The 17,254-nt window shown below is 34.5% G+C and overlaps 1 protein-coding gene across 2 annotated transcripts in view; it reads right to left on the bottom strand.

Moving 5' to 3' along the window:
- Nucleotides 1–17,254, bottom strand: part of IPO11 (importin 11) — a 194,925-nt gene that overhangs the window by 130,171 nt on the left and 47,500 nt on the right. For both annotated transcript variants that reach the window (XM_030321825.1, XM_030321834.2), the window contains exons 6-11: nucleotides 13,029–13,161; nucleotides 10,100–10,158; nucleotides 6,142–6,190; nucleotides 4,467–4,537; nucleotides 1,822–2,014; nucleotides 1,008–1,160 (exon numbers count right to left, since the gene is read on the bottom strand). In XM_030321825.1, coding sequence (XP_030177685.1) covers nucleotides 1,008–1,160; nucleotides 1,822–2,014; nucleotides 4,467–4,537; nucleotides 6,142–6,190; nucleotides 10,100–10,158; nucleotides 13,029–13,161 — 658 coding nt within the window. The remainder of the gene's footprint in view (nucleotides 1–1,007; nucleotides 1,161–1,821; nucleotides 2,015–4,466; nucleotides 4,538–6,141; nucleotides 6,191–10,099; nucleotides 10,159–13,028; nucleotides 13,162–17,254) is intronic.

The raw sequence follows: 17,254 nt of genomic DNA, 5'->3' as shown, positions 1-17,254 counted from the left end.
ACAGCTATAATCCTGGTATTATTTCATCTCAATAATTTTTTTCAATATGTTTTATAAATTAAAATAGTCACATTTTCCAAAAATTCCCAATATTTAAAGAAAAATTTTCAAAAAATAAAATACTTTAGGGTACTTTTACAGATAGAGGAATTCAGTGATTCATATTACATTACTATATATACTACCCAAAGAAAGCAATATGAAACAGAAGATTTTAGCTAAGAGAAAAAGCAAAAACACAAAAGGATACACTGTAATGCTGTATTTTCTAAATGAAATAAATTTATTTTTACATAACAAAAAGAGGGAGAGGTCTTCCAAAATGTTTAAGGCATTCTTAAATTATTAGGGAACATGAACAGAACTACATAAAGTCACCCAAAGGGATGAAAAAAGGTTAAAATTTAGCCTATGTTTGACCATGGCCGAAGTAATTTGCACATAGGCACTTTACAGACACACACCAGGTACTTTATTTATTAGGCAGACGATTTCTTGATTTTCTGTAGGAATGACTCAGATACATTTATTCTATTACTAAAATTCAAACAGATAAAAAAGATCTCCTGGAAAAATATTTTAATCATCAAAAGACTCATTTTAAATTAAAATTTAAATAGGTGATCCATTCAGCAATTCAGAAATTTTCCAAATTTATTTTTGAAATAAAAATTTCTACAAATAAAGTATAAGACGGGATGAATCACACACCTGATAATACAGACAGGAGGTGTTTTCGATTTAAACTATATGATATGTTCATAGGAACATCTAAAAATTTTAAAAGGTCTATCTCTGGAGAAAACTCCACATATTTGAAAAAATCATTTTCTGCTTTTGTTCCAATGGATAATAAAGACAGGATATATTAATTTTTAAAAGCCATGACTCTCAGAACAAAAGTTTTCTATTAAAAATACAGTGTTACATATATCACTCAAAGAGACTGATATGTATTTAGGAAAGGGGGAGAAAAGCCATGGGAAAACTGAAAAACTGATTCTTACTAAAGCCTTCTGGGTCTTCTTCCCACATTGTCAGTTCTTCCTCAGTTAACAGAAAATAATGAGAGACTAATCTTCTACATATCTCTGTCAAAGTGGGATATGTAAAGAATGCCATCTTGATCTTATGTGCTTCTAAAGTTTCAGGACTGCTGTCTAGAAAACATAAAATTTCCAACTTAATCATACAAACATTTTACCAAAATTGGATTATGTAACTTAAATGAATTAAAAATATACCCTTGGGGGGAAAGAGCAAGTGGTGTACGGATTTTCATTTTTATCAAGGGCAAATTTCAAAGACAATTCTTATTTGCCCCACACACACATCAATCTTATAGCCATCTTCTCACTATAGCCTGTACATTACCATGCTGTATTAACACACCACAGTGCAGTGACTTATATACATACATCTCTAAGATAATTTCTCATTCATCTTGTATATACACACACAAATGAATTCCGTGTCTAGAAGTGAACTCACTTCATATCAAGTCAGAGGAAAAATTTAATTGTGCAAATAAGTACAACATTAACTGCAATGGTTACTGGAGTAATTAATCCTAAACCGGCAGGCTTCAACTGCTCTTTGTGCTACAAAAGATAGTTACTAAGTGCATTATATGGCCTTTAAAGCTAGCACTCACATATTAAAGTCTCTAACACTTATCTCTAGTTCATGTACCAGCAACATTTTGTTTTTCAGACTTAAATAAGATTTCAAAAAAATGCATAAAAATACCAATTATTTCACATATAAAATAAAGAAATAATAATCATTAAAAAAAAAAAAAAACTACCAGTAAGGCATTACCTTCAAAATTTTTGGATGGCTTATAAGCGTAATTTTTTACAATCATCTTAATAAGATTCATGCATTGAACAATGAATCGCTCAAATGTAACACCTTCACCAACTTCTGTAAATACATAGCTTACAGAAAATTCCAGTGATCTCTGAATTAGAGGAGTAAATGAAAACGGATGCTGATCCAAGAAGTCCAAAAGCTATAAAGAAAAAAATTAAAGTGTATTTACCCCAAATTCATATAGGAATATAATTATCCATAAGTACATCTTATAACTTGCTAATATACATTTGTAAAGTTTTGAACCTTGGTCACGAGTCCACATACATGCAGTTTTGCACGTAATACACATGTAATTGATTTCTTTGGGTATATCATATAATGTGGATTATGTCAAATTATATCTCATGACAGGTATTTCTACTACTTCTACTAGAGGGTCCAAAACAGACCCACTTCATAGTTAATTCAGTAAGAATGGGTAAATATGAAACAAAAATTCTAAGTATATAAAAGATAAGACTTTAAAAAGTAGTAAGAGGGGCGCCTGGGTGGCTCAGTCGGTTAAACGTCCGACTTCGGCTCAGGTCATGATCTCATGGTCCGTGGGTTCGAGCCCCGCGTTGGGCTCTGTGCTGACAGGTCAGAGCCTGGAGCCTGTTTCAGATTCTGTGTCTCCCTCTTTCTCTGACCCTCCCCTGTTCATGCTCTCTCTGTGTCTCAAAAATAAATAAATATTAAAAAATAAAATAAAAAAAAAGTAGTAAGAGCAAGAAAATAAAAAATTATCCTGCCTTTCCTGCATCAATTGTATTTTTGATTCAACTTATCAAATAAGTTGATGAGTCAGATCTCTTCTTCAAAGAATTTCTGCTAATAAATGCAAATACAATAGAATGTCATCATTCTGTAATCCCTTACCAAAAAACAGATCTAGGCCATGATCATGAACAGCTTCTAAAATAATAGGGGAAAAGCTGCTGGGGAACTTTAAAGAGCTCCCTCATCATTTTAAACAACTCAACATTGTACCTCCTGATGTGATGCAATACAAGATATACAAAGCACCACCCATGGAGTATTCTTGCTGTCCTCACCCTCCTCCATGAAATAAAGCTCAATATGATCAAGCCTCTACAAATTTACAAGAAATATTGGAGGAGGAGGGGTAGAGAGACAAAGGAACATGTTAAGTAACATATCAGGATGCAAGAAGCCAAATTCAAAACATGAAAATCCTACAAGGAAATTACCTATTACCTCAACAAATAAATAGCAACGAAAAAAAAAATGGAAAGAGAACTTGGACACTATCAAATCCTGATTCAAACAAAAGAACTATAAAAATTTTGAGAAAAACCAAAATAATGACTAAATATTTACATGATAACAAAAAGTCATTCCTACTTCTTACATTGTGTTACATTCTTTTTTTAAACCCCTTATCACTTAAAGACAAATATTCAAGTATTTACAGATAATACTAATATGATATCTGAGATCTGCTTTTAAGAAACCAGCAAGGAGGGGAGAGAGAAGTATAGAGATAAAACAGAACTAATCTTCAACAGAAGTTCATAATTCCTGAAGCTAAGTGATGACTTCATGGAGACTCAAAGTCACTCAATTCTACTTGGATGTATGTTTGAAAGTTCCAATTTTTAAAGTTTTAATCAAGTCAGAGATTATAAATATGAAAACTTTATAAATAAAATTATTCATCAACACCACACAGCCTCACTAATCACATGATGTCATTTTACTTCGCTTTGTATTTTTTTGTTTTTAACTTAAAATACCTGAGTCAATTTTATACTGGATCTTGGAAGATTAGGTAGACTTTTGCTGTTGAGGCTAGTTAGAACATAACTTGGAAACAAGGAGAACTGAAACCAAAGGTAACTGCTACTTAACCACAGCAATAAGAACAGCTCATTTCTACTTCTTTTCTCCCCTCCCAGGGAACAGACAACTTAACCCTATTAACAAAACTTAATGAAAGAGGAAAAACAGGCTACAAATTTACATACTGCTGTCTTCAACAACCTGTTTTAGTTCAATGCAGTTCTCAAACCAGGTCTTCCTGATTGCTACAACCCAACTATATATACTTCTCCCAACCATCCTCAGCCCAAAATTTCAGAAACATCAGTTTCTATAAAACTTAGTTTTATCAGAAATTTAGACACATTGCCTAGCACAGTGTACTCATATAATCCTATTCAAAAGGTGTTTGATATTAATGACAATGTCTTTATGAATATAATAACTTCCTGATAATATACTGCCTGCTATATATGATCTATTTCCTGATTAGCTACACTGTTATCTTCTTTATCTCTGCTTTCATCCAGTAGGCTTGAGAATAATAAGCTTCAGAAGACTCAACCTCTCTACTATTTATTAGGTTTGTGTTTTTGTTTTATTATTTTTTTTCATCAAAGTGACTTATACTGATATAACATATAAAACTTAATTATTACATTCATTCTAAATACTTCAAGATACCATTTTTTTTAGCTTTGCTGTAGTCAGAAAATAAGGTACTTTACACTAAAGTGAGAATGCATGCTTATGTCATTTTCCTTATCAAATCTGAGTTATGTATATTTTATGTAAGAAAACATACTTAAGGTAAAAAGAAAACTTACCACTTTAGTAAAAAGAATGATGGTCTTTTCCAGTCTGTCTCTACATACATTATCTGTACCTATACTTCTACCTATTAAAAATACAATCCAAATATTAGTACAAGTTTATAATACTCCATAAATTCACAATCAAAACAATGGCAAAACTTGCTGGAAAAATACGGTCAGGCATGTTTTCACCTATTTTGCATCTTAAATCCTGTACTGTGCTTAACCATTACCAATATTTATAGTTTTCACACACAGTAATTCGTAGGGCCATGTTCACAAAATTAATCCTAAAATACAAACTAAGTCTGTGTTAAAGGAAAAGGATAGTAGCAATTTTAATCTGTGAATAGCTTATCATATTCTCAAAATTTAAATTAGTTATAGTTGAAATATTTTTCAAGCAAAGTAAAAACGAAGTACTGAAAGATTAAAATACTCATTATTTTTCTTAGATCTTCTGACAATTTTCTTTGGATAATTTGCCTGGCATAATTAATTTTGTACATTCAGAACACTGTCCACTAGCCCATTAACTGCTCTATAAACAAATTCTTTCTATTCATCTCATCATTTACATTAGTCTCTCCTGGGAAGACTCCTACTCTTCCCTCTGCATCTCTACAAGGTAACCAAAGAAAATGACCACTTTTTATTAAAATGAATTACTTTATGTAAGTTGTCTTAATCATCTTCGCATGCACAATACCCAAAACAGTGTCTAGAAATAGACTCAACAATGCTTTTACTGAAAATGACATCAAATAATCAACAACTCCCTAAAAGTGAGTACACTAAAATATCTTCTCAGCCTATTAAGTCTCCAAATACATACACATATACAGGATGTACACATGTGTATGTGGGCGTGCAAGCACATGGGTGTGTATTTTGTGTCTGTAGGTGTGTTTATCAACAAAGGTGTTCACAACCACAAGGAGGAGAAAAGGTTAACAATAAGACCACAGTATAACACAACACAAATATAGATGTTAAATTCTCTTGTGTGGGGTAGTGAATTAGAGAGGGTCCTAAAGAGAAGCCAAAGAAAATTCTGAACCAGAGATCTGCAAAATTAAAGTATCACTTAAGGTAGTAATTTATATAATACATATATGTAAAATGTACTGAAAGAAACAAAACTGGGTGACTCACTCGGTTTAGCGTCTAACTTCAGTTCAGGTCATTATGTAGCAGTTTGTGAGTTTGAGCCCCATATTGAACTCAATGCTGTTAGCACGGAGCCCACTTCAGATCCTCTGTCCCGCTCTCTCTGCCCCTCCCCAGCTCACACTCACTCACTCTCTCTCAAAAATAATTGAACATTAAGAAAAAATTAAAAAAAAAAAAAAAGAATCTATACAAAGTCTAAACAGCATGTGGCAGAGGAGCTACATTTAATAAATATTTGTTAAATATATGACTGTTGTCCATGTTTGCATGGAAAAGAGCAATAGCAGTAAAAGCATCTACAAAGAATGGACACAAAACAGAATTTTAAAAAAGTTTCCTCAATACTCAGGACAAGACAGATGTATCAAGACAAAGATGAGCTCCAATTTAACTTCAGAGAATTAACCATCAAGACACAAGATTTTAGCCTCTCTCCAGATTTCCTAGCGCAGAGCAGAAGCAATCCATGAATAAAGATTCTACAAGTAAAATCTACTGTCAAAGAAGTACTTACTGCATTCCAGAAATTGTTTCAGACGGTCAAATATTCCATGTAAAAAACCCTAGGAAAGATTTTTTTAATGTCTCAATTTATTGTTGTAAACATCTCCCTTATACTTTTTACAAGACTATTAAGATTTATCATATCATTTTAATAAGTTAAAATTATATAAAGTAAAAAACATTCTATTATTATAAACAAACCTTTCAAAGAAAATAGAACATTTCATCTCTCAAAGTCTCATTTCAGTTACCTAAATCACTTTACAATAAAACATTATTTATTGAGTATTTTATTTCTAAGTAATCTCTATTCTCCTGTTTTTCCATCTTCACAGCTCATATAATCCCGACATACTGTTTGTGTAATATGTGCCTCCTCCCACTACAATGTTCACTCTCTGAGAACTGGAACTTGTCTGTGTTATTGCTCTACCCCAGAAACCAGAAGCAGTATTCAGGAACAGTAAGTACGCAGTATGTGGATAAATGGTACCAATTACTGAAAGGAGAGGTTCTGAAGTTCAAGTATTAAATATTATATTTAATATATAGTTAAATTATAAATTAAATATAATTATATAATAATTAAATATATTAGCTTTCAGATATAAGACAAGTATCACCATTTGTCATCTGGTAAAAATCTAAACAACCCTTATTTGTTAATAGGTATTTAAGAAATATAAAAATTTTACAGATATAAAGGGATAGTAAAAAACAACTTCATTAAAATTTTTAAGGGGCGCCGGGGTGGCTCAGTCGATTAAGCAACTGACTTCAGCTCAGGTCATGATCTCGCAGACTATGAGTTTGAGCCCCACGTAGGGTTCTGTGCTGACAGCCTGGAGCCTGCTTCAGATTCTATGTCTCCCTCTCCCTATACCCCCCTCTCCCACCCGACTCTCTCAAAAATGAATAAACAGGTTTTTTTTTTTTTTTTAATTTTTAAGAATTTAAAAATCTCAGACTTTCTGGCTCCATAGATTTTGGTGTATAAACATCATACAAGATGTCACATGTTCTTTCAACAAACAGGATGGTCCACCTTTTTGTCACAAAATAACCACATGATAAATGCCTTAATAACAAATGACTAGAATAGAATGTTATTTCCTCTTTGTTCTTAGAGATATATTCTTCATTCACTCATTCTTGAGTTTGAGACCATTTAACTAGGATATCATCATCTGAAGACTGAGAAAGAGATTTCACTTGGAGAATTTCACCGTCACACTTAGGGTCTAGAATGCTGCTCTCAGTCTGTCTGAAAGCATCCATCTTCTGACTCATGTAAAAATTATGAAACTTCTTTCTCTTGTCAATTTTCTTCTCTGCCACATGGACAGGAAATGAATTTTGAATTCTCAATGTGTTACACAAAAGCTGAAGGTACAATAAAAAGACAGTGCTTCCAGTCTTCTTTTATTCCTTCTTGAAAGATGGAATGCAATGCACAACACAGTAAGAAAACTACAGGATGACAATTTCACTACCGCTCCATCCTCTGGCAATTTCATCATTCTTCCACTTTCACAGTATTTCAATCTTTTTAACCACAATGGAGAGTAATTGAAAAATATTAGGTAAAAAATAATAATAATAAATCCTAAGATGATAAAAGAGCAAAAGGTTTCATTATAGGAAGAATAAGATCATTGAGATTCCATACAAATTTTAAATTTATACAGTAGTCCAATGGTCCCTTAAAGTAATGACAACATAGAAGGAATTTTATTCTATTACTTTTAAATAAAATTAGTTTATCAATAGGGGTACTCCGAAGAAAGTAGAAAACTGTAAAAGCCATCAATTTTAGTGAGCTGAAGAAGAGAAAGAGGAATTTACAAAATCATAGAGAGCTAATTTGTAGTACAAATAAGTTTATGATTTATTCTGTTTATATAATAACAGAATAAGAACTCAAGTTAATCATTAAATGGTAATTTACAGAGTGCTTTAATTAGCTGAAACTAGTTACAAAAATCATTACCTCTATTACTCCTCACAACATTCAGTAAGGTAGGTAGTATATTTCATTTCCATATTACAAAAGAAGAAACGGAGTACCAGGTAAGATAAGGAAATAGCTGGAGGCCATGCTACCAGGAAAAGGCCAAGTCAAGATTCAAATCCAAGTTTATCTGCCTCCAGAAACCAAAATCTCACCACTATCATACAGTGCTTCTAAAGCATCTTTTAAGTTCCATCTTATTTTTAAGATGTTTATGTTCCATCTTACTTTTAAGATGTTTATGTTATTTGAAAAACCATCCTTAACCTGTTAAAATTCTATCTTGTTTCCAACTACTCAGTATAACCTTAACTGCTACAAGACAACATTTATAACAGAGTAAAAGTTAATACAGTTTCAGCAGACAGAAGACTCTTAAGAGAAAGCCAAAGGCTCACAAAACACTGATAGTTTTCAATGAAAACCACTATTCCAATTTATGGTAATGTGTTTCAAATCAACAATTCATTTTTACTAAAAAACAAAAAGAACCCTGATGAAATCATCAATATTTTAGTTAACATAATTTTATGACACTCCGAATATTACATACAAAAATAATTACTGAGCCATGTGACCTAATGTTTCTACTATATAATATATTCATTGATTTTAAAAATAGCTATTGAGTTTTATTACTAGCAGAGACTGTTCCAAGCTCTGGGATGAACAGTGAGTGAAATATATATGTACACATACCCATATCCATCCAAGTGTTCATTCCAGCATCATTTACCAACAATTAAAAACTGGAAACAACCTACATATCCATCAACAGATAAGTGGGCAAGTAATTTACAGGAATCCTATATTAATGTTATAATTTAAAGAAAAAATTAGCTCGCTGATAGTAAATGCATGGATTCACCAAAGAATCATTAAAAACATAACATATAATATTACTGACATAAGAAAACTATCATACTAAGTGTAGGAAAAAGCAAGGGAAGAAACAGCATATGGGTACCTTTTACAGAATACTGAGGAAGAGAGAAAAGCATAAAATGTCTTAACATATACTTACAAATTTTACCAAGATCTCTGATAGCAAGTTTTCAAATGATTATTTCCTTACTTTTTAACTTTAAAAAAAGCATGTAAACCCTTTTACAGAACAAAATAGCACACTGAATGATTCAAATTACCAGCTTTTAAATTCTTTTAACAGTAAAATCATTATTGCAATCTAAATCTGACATACAAAACATACTAAAGATTTAAAACAAACAAACAAGTAACTCGGGTCAAATAGGGTAGGTCAGACCCAAAGACCAATTCCATGTACTTTTTTCAAACTTCCTGTTCAGTACCCCCAAAGCAATCCACAGAAAGCAACATTTTAGCGAACTTGAACTTTCCTGAGAAAACTAACATAGATCTGGGTAAATATATAATATAGTATCATTTTGTTTTGGGATAAACATATACAGCTATATATTTTTGTATACAGAAAAGCAGATGATGCTATACCAACCATGAATATAATCACAAATGTTGGCTTATCAAGGGCTTTCCCTTCTTGGATATATTTTTCAGTTGACTGCAAAGAGCACGGATGTATGTTATGATTTAAGAAAAAAATTCATTTTAAATATATAACATCAGACGAAGAGAAATATCAAGGATATAAATATCCACAATGGAACTGGAAATTTGTTAATAGCATTCAAATCAAGAGGTTCACCCAAATTCAAATTGAAATGAACACTCTCAACGTATCATCATGGCCCTTGAGAACTGTCCTAGGCCTATTTCCTTCTCTTCACAAAGCAGCTGCTTTGATATACTGAAAAAAGGCCACAAGTCAAAAAAGGTATAGTGTAACATATACAAATGGTAAACGGTCACTTTATAAAAACTTACAAATCAATGCCAAGTAAAAAGAATAAGCTTTAAAACACTGAGGAAAATACCAAGCACTTTCCCAAAGCCACAATCAGCAACTTCTTTCACTTACCATCACCTCCATATTCTTATGAGGTTCCACAAATCCATTAACGGTTAATTTACGCAGCACTGAAAAGTAAAATTGAGCTTTACTGCATCTGATTTTCTCACATTTTATCCTATTAAAATCATAATCATAATAAAGACTCAGAATCACAAAGCCTCATTAAGACTGGGGGTTAATCTAACTTAATCCTTTCATATAATAAAGAAAAATAATCCCTGGTCATGGGTTCATCTCCAGGTAGGCAAGCTGGAATGACAGCCAAGTTTTTTTTACCTCAAAAGCTGAGTTCTTCTCACTTATCTTAACTACTTAAGTTTCTAAAACTATATTGCAACATTTAACTTCTCTAATTGTAAGTATTTCTCACCTGAAATAAGCCCTAGAGGTTGAAACTGAGATGGTCATCTCTATTCCGTAACCTTGAAAATAGGTCTCAACAGTGACCAAAATGCTTCATTTAGTTTTAGGCTACATTAATGAAAATACCGTATCACCTAAAAGCGATATAAAAACTCAACTATTTCTGGGGCGCCTGGGTGGCGCAGTCGGTTAAGCGTCCGACTTCAGCCAGGTCACGATCTCGCGGTCCGTGAGTTCGAGCCCCGCGTCGGGCTCTGGGCTGATGGCTCGGAGCCTGGAGCCTGTTTCCGATTCTGTGTCTCCCTCTCTCTCTGCCCCTACCCCGTTCATGCTCTGTCTCTCTCTGTCCCAAAAATAAAATAAACGTTGAAAAAAAAAAAAATTTGAAAAAAAAAACTCAACTATTTCTAAATCCGCAATAGACTACAGTGCTCAAGTATAAGCATCACATTTTATGTGTAACTGGTGTACACAAGGAGACGAGCAGGATAAACAAATGGAAGTCAGATCTAGATGTAAAAAGCTAGCTCCAAGGTCTACCACTACATTCTTTTGAACAACTTTTCTAGATCTCACATTGCTGGTCTGTAAACTGGTTAACAAGTCCTACTTCACAGCGTTATTAAAGGATTCAAGAGTAAAACACTCAGCACAAATCAGTAACACAAAGATGATGGCAGCATGAGACTACAAAATTCTAAACCACATCATTTTAGGAAAACACAGACACCACTGTGATCTTTACAACTCAGAGTTAGTGTTCATGAGGTGCAGCCTAAAGGCAGTATATTAAAAATAGGTTTAGAATTCAACTCTCTATAGAATCATCAGTTTCACACATCCAATTATATACGACTCAAAAGTTACATCACAAAAGGAGAAAATAGAATTCAAAATGAGTCCCTTATTCTGCATTCACTCGTTCCCACAAAAGAACTTGGTCCACATCACCTGAGAAGGTCCTCTCTTCTCCAGTCATCACCTCGTTAACTTCAATTTGCCCTAGGATGATTCTTTCTCAAGGAAGTCCTTTCTGACCATGTTGCCAGTTATCATGACATTGTAAGACCACTGTCGCGAGTGACTTTACACGTATTTGTATGACCATTTTATTATGCCTGTCTACCCAGTGTCAAACACCTAACTTATTTATTGAATGAAATAATGAATATATGCATGTCTAAAAGATACTAAATGCACACAGGTATAAATTCAGATTATATATAACAAAAACTGTAGTCTTAAGCATTGCTCAAGGCACAGAAATTTACAGCTAGGCAGAACAAATATTTTAAAGGAAAATACTATGGGATTGTAACAGGTTAGGATACCTTAAAAATGCTAAGGTGTATATCTAAGACCCTGAGATAGGGAAGTAATGAAAAGGTAAAAAGCAGGCTAATAGAGAGTAGGGCTGCATCCCTTTTGTCAGGAAGTACACTTTGAAATCACTAAGGCAAGGAAATCAACTGAAAGCACTCATGAAAATTCCTTAATCATCAAACACAAAACTGACACAAGTTTTGTATTTATGACCTTATACCAGTTTCTCTAGTTCTTTCTGGATAAATGTTTCTCTCTAGATCCTTTTAATTTCTTCTCCAGAATGGTCACAAAACCATCTCCACTCACTTGTGTAATGAACCACCAGTACAATGAATTGTACTTGTCAATAGTCCCTTAAAATATTCCCACTTTTGTCTACAAAGTTCACCAGAATGTGCCGACAGCCTGAAGTCTGTACATCCACTGTCTAGTTAACATACGTGATGGAGGAGAACAGTACCAAGAGTGTACAACAGCATCCTAAGGTACTAAGGGAGTAGGATAAAAGGGTTTACAAGTAAAGCAAAAGGATTCGAAATGAGCCACAGTAGGAGAACTAAAGGCAGCCTGTAATCAAACTAAAAGAAGAGCTCAAACTAAAAGAGCGTAAGCAGAAGAGGAGAGACTGGAAGACAGACAAAGAGCCAAAACAGTGTTTTACCAAGGAAAGGAATCTCAGAAAACCTTCATCAAGATACATAGCTCAAGGGCAAGTAAAATGAAGATTTATGCTAAGAGAATACCTACAAGCAAAGCACAGGATAACCGAGGATAACTGATGACACACCGTCAAGCACCGTTGAAAACCCAGGTGGGCCTGAGATCAAACAAGAAAGACAGAAGCTGAGTTCTCAGGGCAAACAGAGCTGGGAGATAGCACTCAACTAATGCTTGAAGTTTAGTGAAGTTAACATGACAATGATAAGGGCAGAATGGGTTTCTACCCAGAAAGAGAAGTTTAAAGTAGAAGCAAAAAGAAGTACAATTATTTGGAAGGTATGTGTCCAGAGCCCTGAGACCTCAATAATGTGAATATAATAGAAAACTATCCCACACTTTTACAAATTAGAGAGAAAGCTATTCTCACAAAAGAAAAACCAACTACAAATAACACCTTGTCTGTGAGGGAGAAATTAACCCCTCATTCTCCCAGGGCAAATGGGAGCAGAAAATCCACCAGAGGAACTATTGGTGACTCTTTTGAGATAGGTCATTTCCGAAATGAACATGTCAAATTGAACAGTACCTTTCAATGACAGCAGAGTTCGTTCTAATGAACTTAGAACTGCAGCTTCATTCCCAGAAGAAACTTGTTGAAGGAATGTGTCTGTATGGTGATTCCACAGAGAGCAGGCAAAATTATAAATTCCAGAAGCTAACTGCAAAGAAATATCAACAAATTCACAAAAAACATTGATTTCAGTAACCAATTAGCTCTATATAGTAATACATTTCAGTTTTAACCCTGAACACACATTTTCAGTAAGATGTGAAACAGTTAAGTCATTTATCACATTTCAAACGGTATTAAGCCAAACACACAGCAGCAAGGACCATTTGCTGGCTGCTGGTATGAACACACATACACACACCTTAACAGACTCGTTCTTCTCAAACCACTAGTCTCATGCCTGCATTGCAGCCTGACATTTTCTTTTTTTCTGGCTGGCTCGGTTGGAAGAGCATGCAACTCTGATCTCAGGGCCATGAGTTCAAGCCCCACAATGGGTATCCAGATTAGTTAAATAATTTAAAAAAAACTTTAAAACACTGACAGACTATCAGTGGGAACAGCAGATAAAACAATATACTAAGAAATACAAAAGATTTCGGTGTCCTGCCAGTTCTACCCACGTGGTTTGGGGGCATTTAAAAGCCAGGAACATACAAGCCACAATGCTTGTCATGCTGCTTTCTGATTTTGTACTGGTATTTAAAACATCTGACTCACAGTGGGATGCAGTTGGCCTCTGCCTCCCAAGTTAAGGCAGAACCATTTCTAATGGTATCCTGTATTATTTTTTTTTTTTCCAGAAGGTCTAAGAGTAATCCAACTGAGTCTACATGGCCATTTACTTTAAACAAAAGTGAGATGAAAGTACTTATGACTAGTTATCATTAGCACACTTCGGAAAAGTTTTTCTTAATCCAGACAAGTCTATCATTTCCACTCAATACTGGATTTGTGATAAGATTAGGCATCAAAAACCAGTCAGGAATGTAATCCTGCAAACAACATAATACTTCCATGAAAAAAACAAATTCCATTTCTGTTATTTTAATTCAGTAATTTTTTTATTTTATTTATTTATTTTTGGAGAGCGAGCGAGCATGTGGGCATGCAAGCAGGGGAGGGGCAGAAAGAGGAGAGACAGAATCCCAAGCAGGCTCCACACTAAGCACAGAGCACAACATGGGGCTTGATCCACAACCCTGAGATCACGATCAGAGCTGATTCAGAGTTGGACACTTAACCAAGTGAGCCACCCAGGTACCCCTTAATTCAGTCATTTTAATGACCTGCGTGTGCTTACAGGTATAGGCAAAGAGCTCTGTCAAATCTCCCTAGTGATTTTGCATGTACCAACAAAGGCCACACAAAGGCTTGAACCCCAAAGAGGATTATCAGCACAACATATCACAATCCTCCTGAAAAACAAGAAATGGAAGGCTTATAAGGAACTGCTACAAGAGCATCTCCTGCTCACCTCCCTATCTCCTCAGTTAAGCTGTCATAAAACAGCTTCTCACCTCCTAGGTTGTGGTAAGATGTAAAGTTTTCTAACCCATTTCCCTCAAACAGAGCTGTAGAAAATGAAACTAGTTATGGTCTAGAACTGGCTCCTCAGCAATGGTGCATCCCACAATTTGCACCTGAGTCATTCACCCCATATTGCTTTGGTCATTCTTTTTGGTGTGTATCAAAAGCCACAGGGAGTTGGTGGTACCAATCGCTGACTCCTTTTCTCTAAGTAACAAACTGACTGAATCTAAAAGAGGTCCTATCTTCACCAACTGATCAGTCAGGGCTAGCAGCTGGCCCACCCTTGCCTTGTGCACATGCTCGACAACAGGTACGACGACTACTTATTAAGTAACTTCAACATATTCTCAAGTAATCAAAATATTTAATCCCAATATTTCTTGATCGCCAAAATATAGTAATGATAATTACCTCACCGTATTACAGCACAAGCAGCAGTATCATAAAAAATTAAGGATCTAAAACTGACATCATCTCATGAAACACTGCTATGACAGAGAAGTAAATAATCAGAAGGGATATAAGCTGAAAACCAAAATCAAAAATTTGTAAGATTTTCTAACTATAATGAACTTCAGTATTTTTCTCAGTAAATCGAATCCTTTCTGAAAATATGAGGCTAAAATATATGCCTAAGAATCAGAAAATACATCTTTTTGATTTTTATTACACTTGCTGTGTAATTGTAGGTTAGAGCATCGTATACTTTTCCAAACATATAAATCATCAAAGTATTTATCTGCCAGAATAAAGTGAAAGAAAACAAAGAGATTTAGAGATAGGAAAAGGGTAGAAATTGTACATAGATCTGAAAGTAAAGCTTTAAGGTAAATTTCTTATGGTAGCAAATATTTCAACCAGGTTAACTGAAGTCTATAGCCTTGTCTATAATTTTTACATCCGTTTTATACTCTCTTTAGTAAATAAAATCTAAGGGGTGCCTTACCCAAATTCCACATATGAAAACAGTAGCATTCTAAACCAACCTCTTGCTTACAAATTATTTTCTAGTCTCCTTCACATCTCTATTTTTTTTGTTTGTTTAACATTTATTTATTTTTGAGAGAGAGAGACAGAGCATGAATGGGGAAGGGGCACAGAGTGAGGGAGACACAGCATCTGAAGCAGGCTGGCTCCAGATGCTGTGTCTCCCTATCTGTTCCTCCCCTGCTCACACTGCCTCTTTCCCTCCCAAAAATAGGGATTAAAACAAAAAAAAATGTTTAATGTGCAGGACTGTCTGTACAAAAAAAATTTTCTATCACTGTTATGTGAGGTCACTTGAACTCTTTTCTGTTTCATAAAAAACAAGTATTTATGCAGATCATGTTAACTATACGATAAAAATAACAAAGCTAACATTATAACTTAGACATTCAGACATTTACTGAACCCTACTCTGCACTAGGCAATGCTCTTGGTTTACCTTCATCACCTTATTTAACCATCACCTCCTACAAAGTAGGTATTATCCCCATTTTACAATAAGAAAACTGAGGTACAAAAAGATGAAGTAAACTTGCACAAGAGCAAAGAGCATAAATAATTAAGAGGAAGAGGAAGGAAGGAAACCAAAGAAGGTGCTCAGAGCTTACCTTTTTAATAGCTATGTTCTAATATCTCTTAATACCCATATAGGCAGAGTCAATAGAGTAAATCCTATTTTCCAAAAGTTATATAACAATTCAATAATGGTAGAATTTTATTTTCATAACAAAAAGGAAAAATTCCCCAAATTCACTAAGATCAATAATGCTCTTAATATGGATACAATAAATTGTGTGAATCAGAATCTCACCTAAGGTTCTTCTACAAATCTCACCCTTTCTACACCACTCAACAGAAAAACATGTACTTTTGTTCCATTATTTACATGGAATACCTAATACAAACTGAACATTCTTCTTATATAATTTTTATATAACATATAAAATTTGGAGGAAGTTCCATTCATTAATCCTAAGAGTCATGGGGCCTTCTAATTCTCAATGCCCTCCTCAAACAGTACATGCCAGACTCCAGAAAGAAAATAGTAATGAACCATTCCCTAGTTCCTTAAAAATAAGCTTAAGCTTGAGCAAAAAAGTTGACCAAATGGAATCTGACACCAGCTCAAGAAAAAAATATATAACGAAAGGCACCTGGGTGGCTCAGTCATTTGGGTTCAGGTCATGATCTCAGTTCATGGGATCAGGCCCTGCATCAGGTTCTGTGATAACAGCAAGGAGCTGGCTTGAGATCCTCTCTCCCTCTCTCTCTGCCCCTTCCTGGCTCAAACGCTTGTGCTGTCCCTTTGTCTCAAAATAAACAAACATGTATCATATATATATGATAACCTGTCAGCCTAAACCATCAGCATATTTTCAAACTGTGACCCTATTCGAGAGGTCCACTGCTTGGGAGTGCATCAAATGGAACACAACCCAAGGAAGTGTTGAAAGTAACGAATTCTGTATTACTTGTTACAAGTAAGGAGACAGGGAGACGGCTCTCAAAGAACTCTGTCCCTGTGGGGTTAGTGCAGGAAGCCTTTATTCAGTGTATCAAGGGCAGTGGCAGGGAGCTCCCATACGCACCTTGGTTCAAGTACACATGCACAGCATGTCAACATGCTTGCTAGTGCATATATCCCATGTTCAAAAAATGGGAGAAAACTCTGCCCATAGGAGACCTTAGTATTATAATGAACTAAATGTAACTTCAAGACA

Source organism: Lynx canadensis, chromosome A1 (genome assembly GCF_007474595.2).
Source record: "Lynx canadensis isolate LIC74 chromosome A1, mLynCan4.pri.v2, whole genome shotgun sequence".
NCBI lineage: Eukaryota > Metazoa > Chordata > Mammalia > Carnivora > Felidae > Lynx > Lynx canadensis.
Note: the sequence above shows the minus strand (reverse complement) of the source record. Positions and strands in the feature narration are given on the sequence as shown.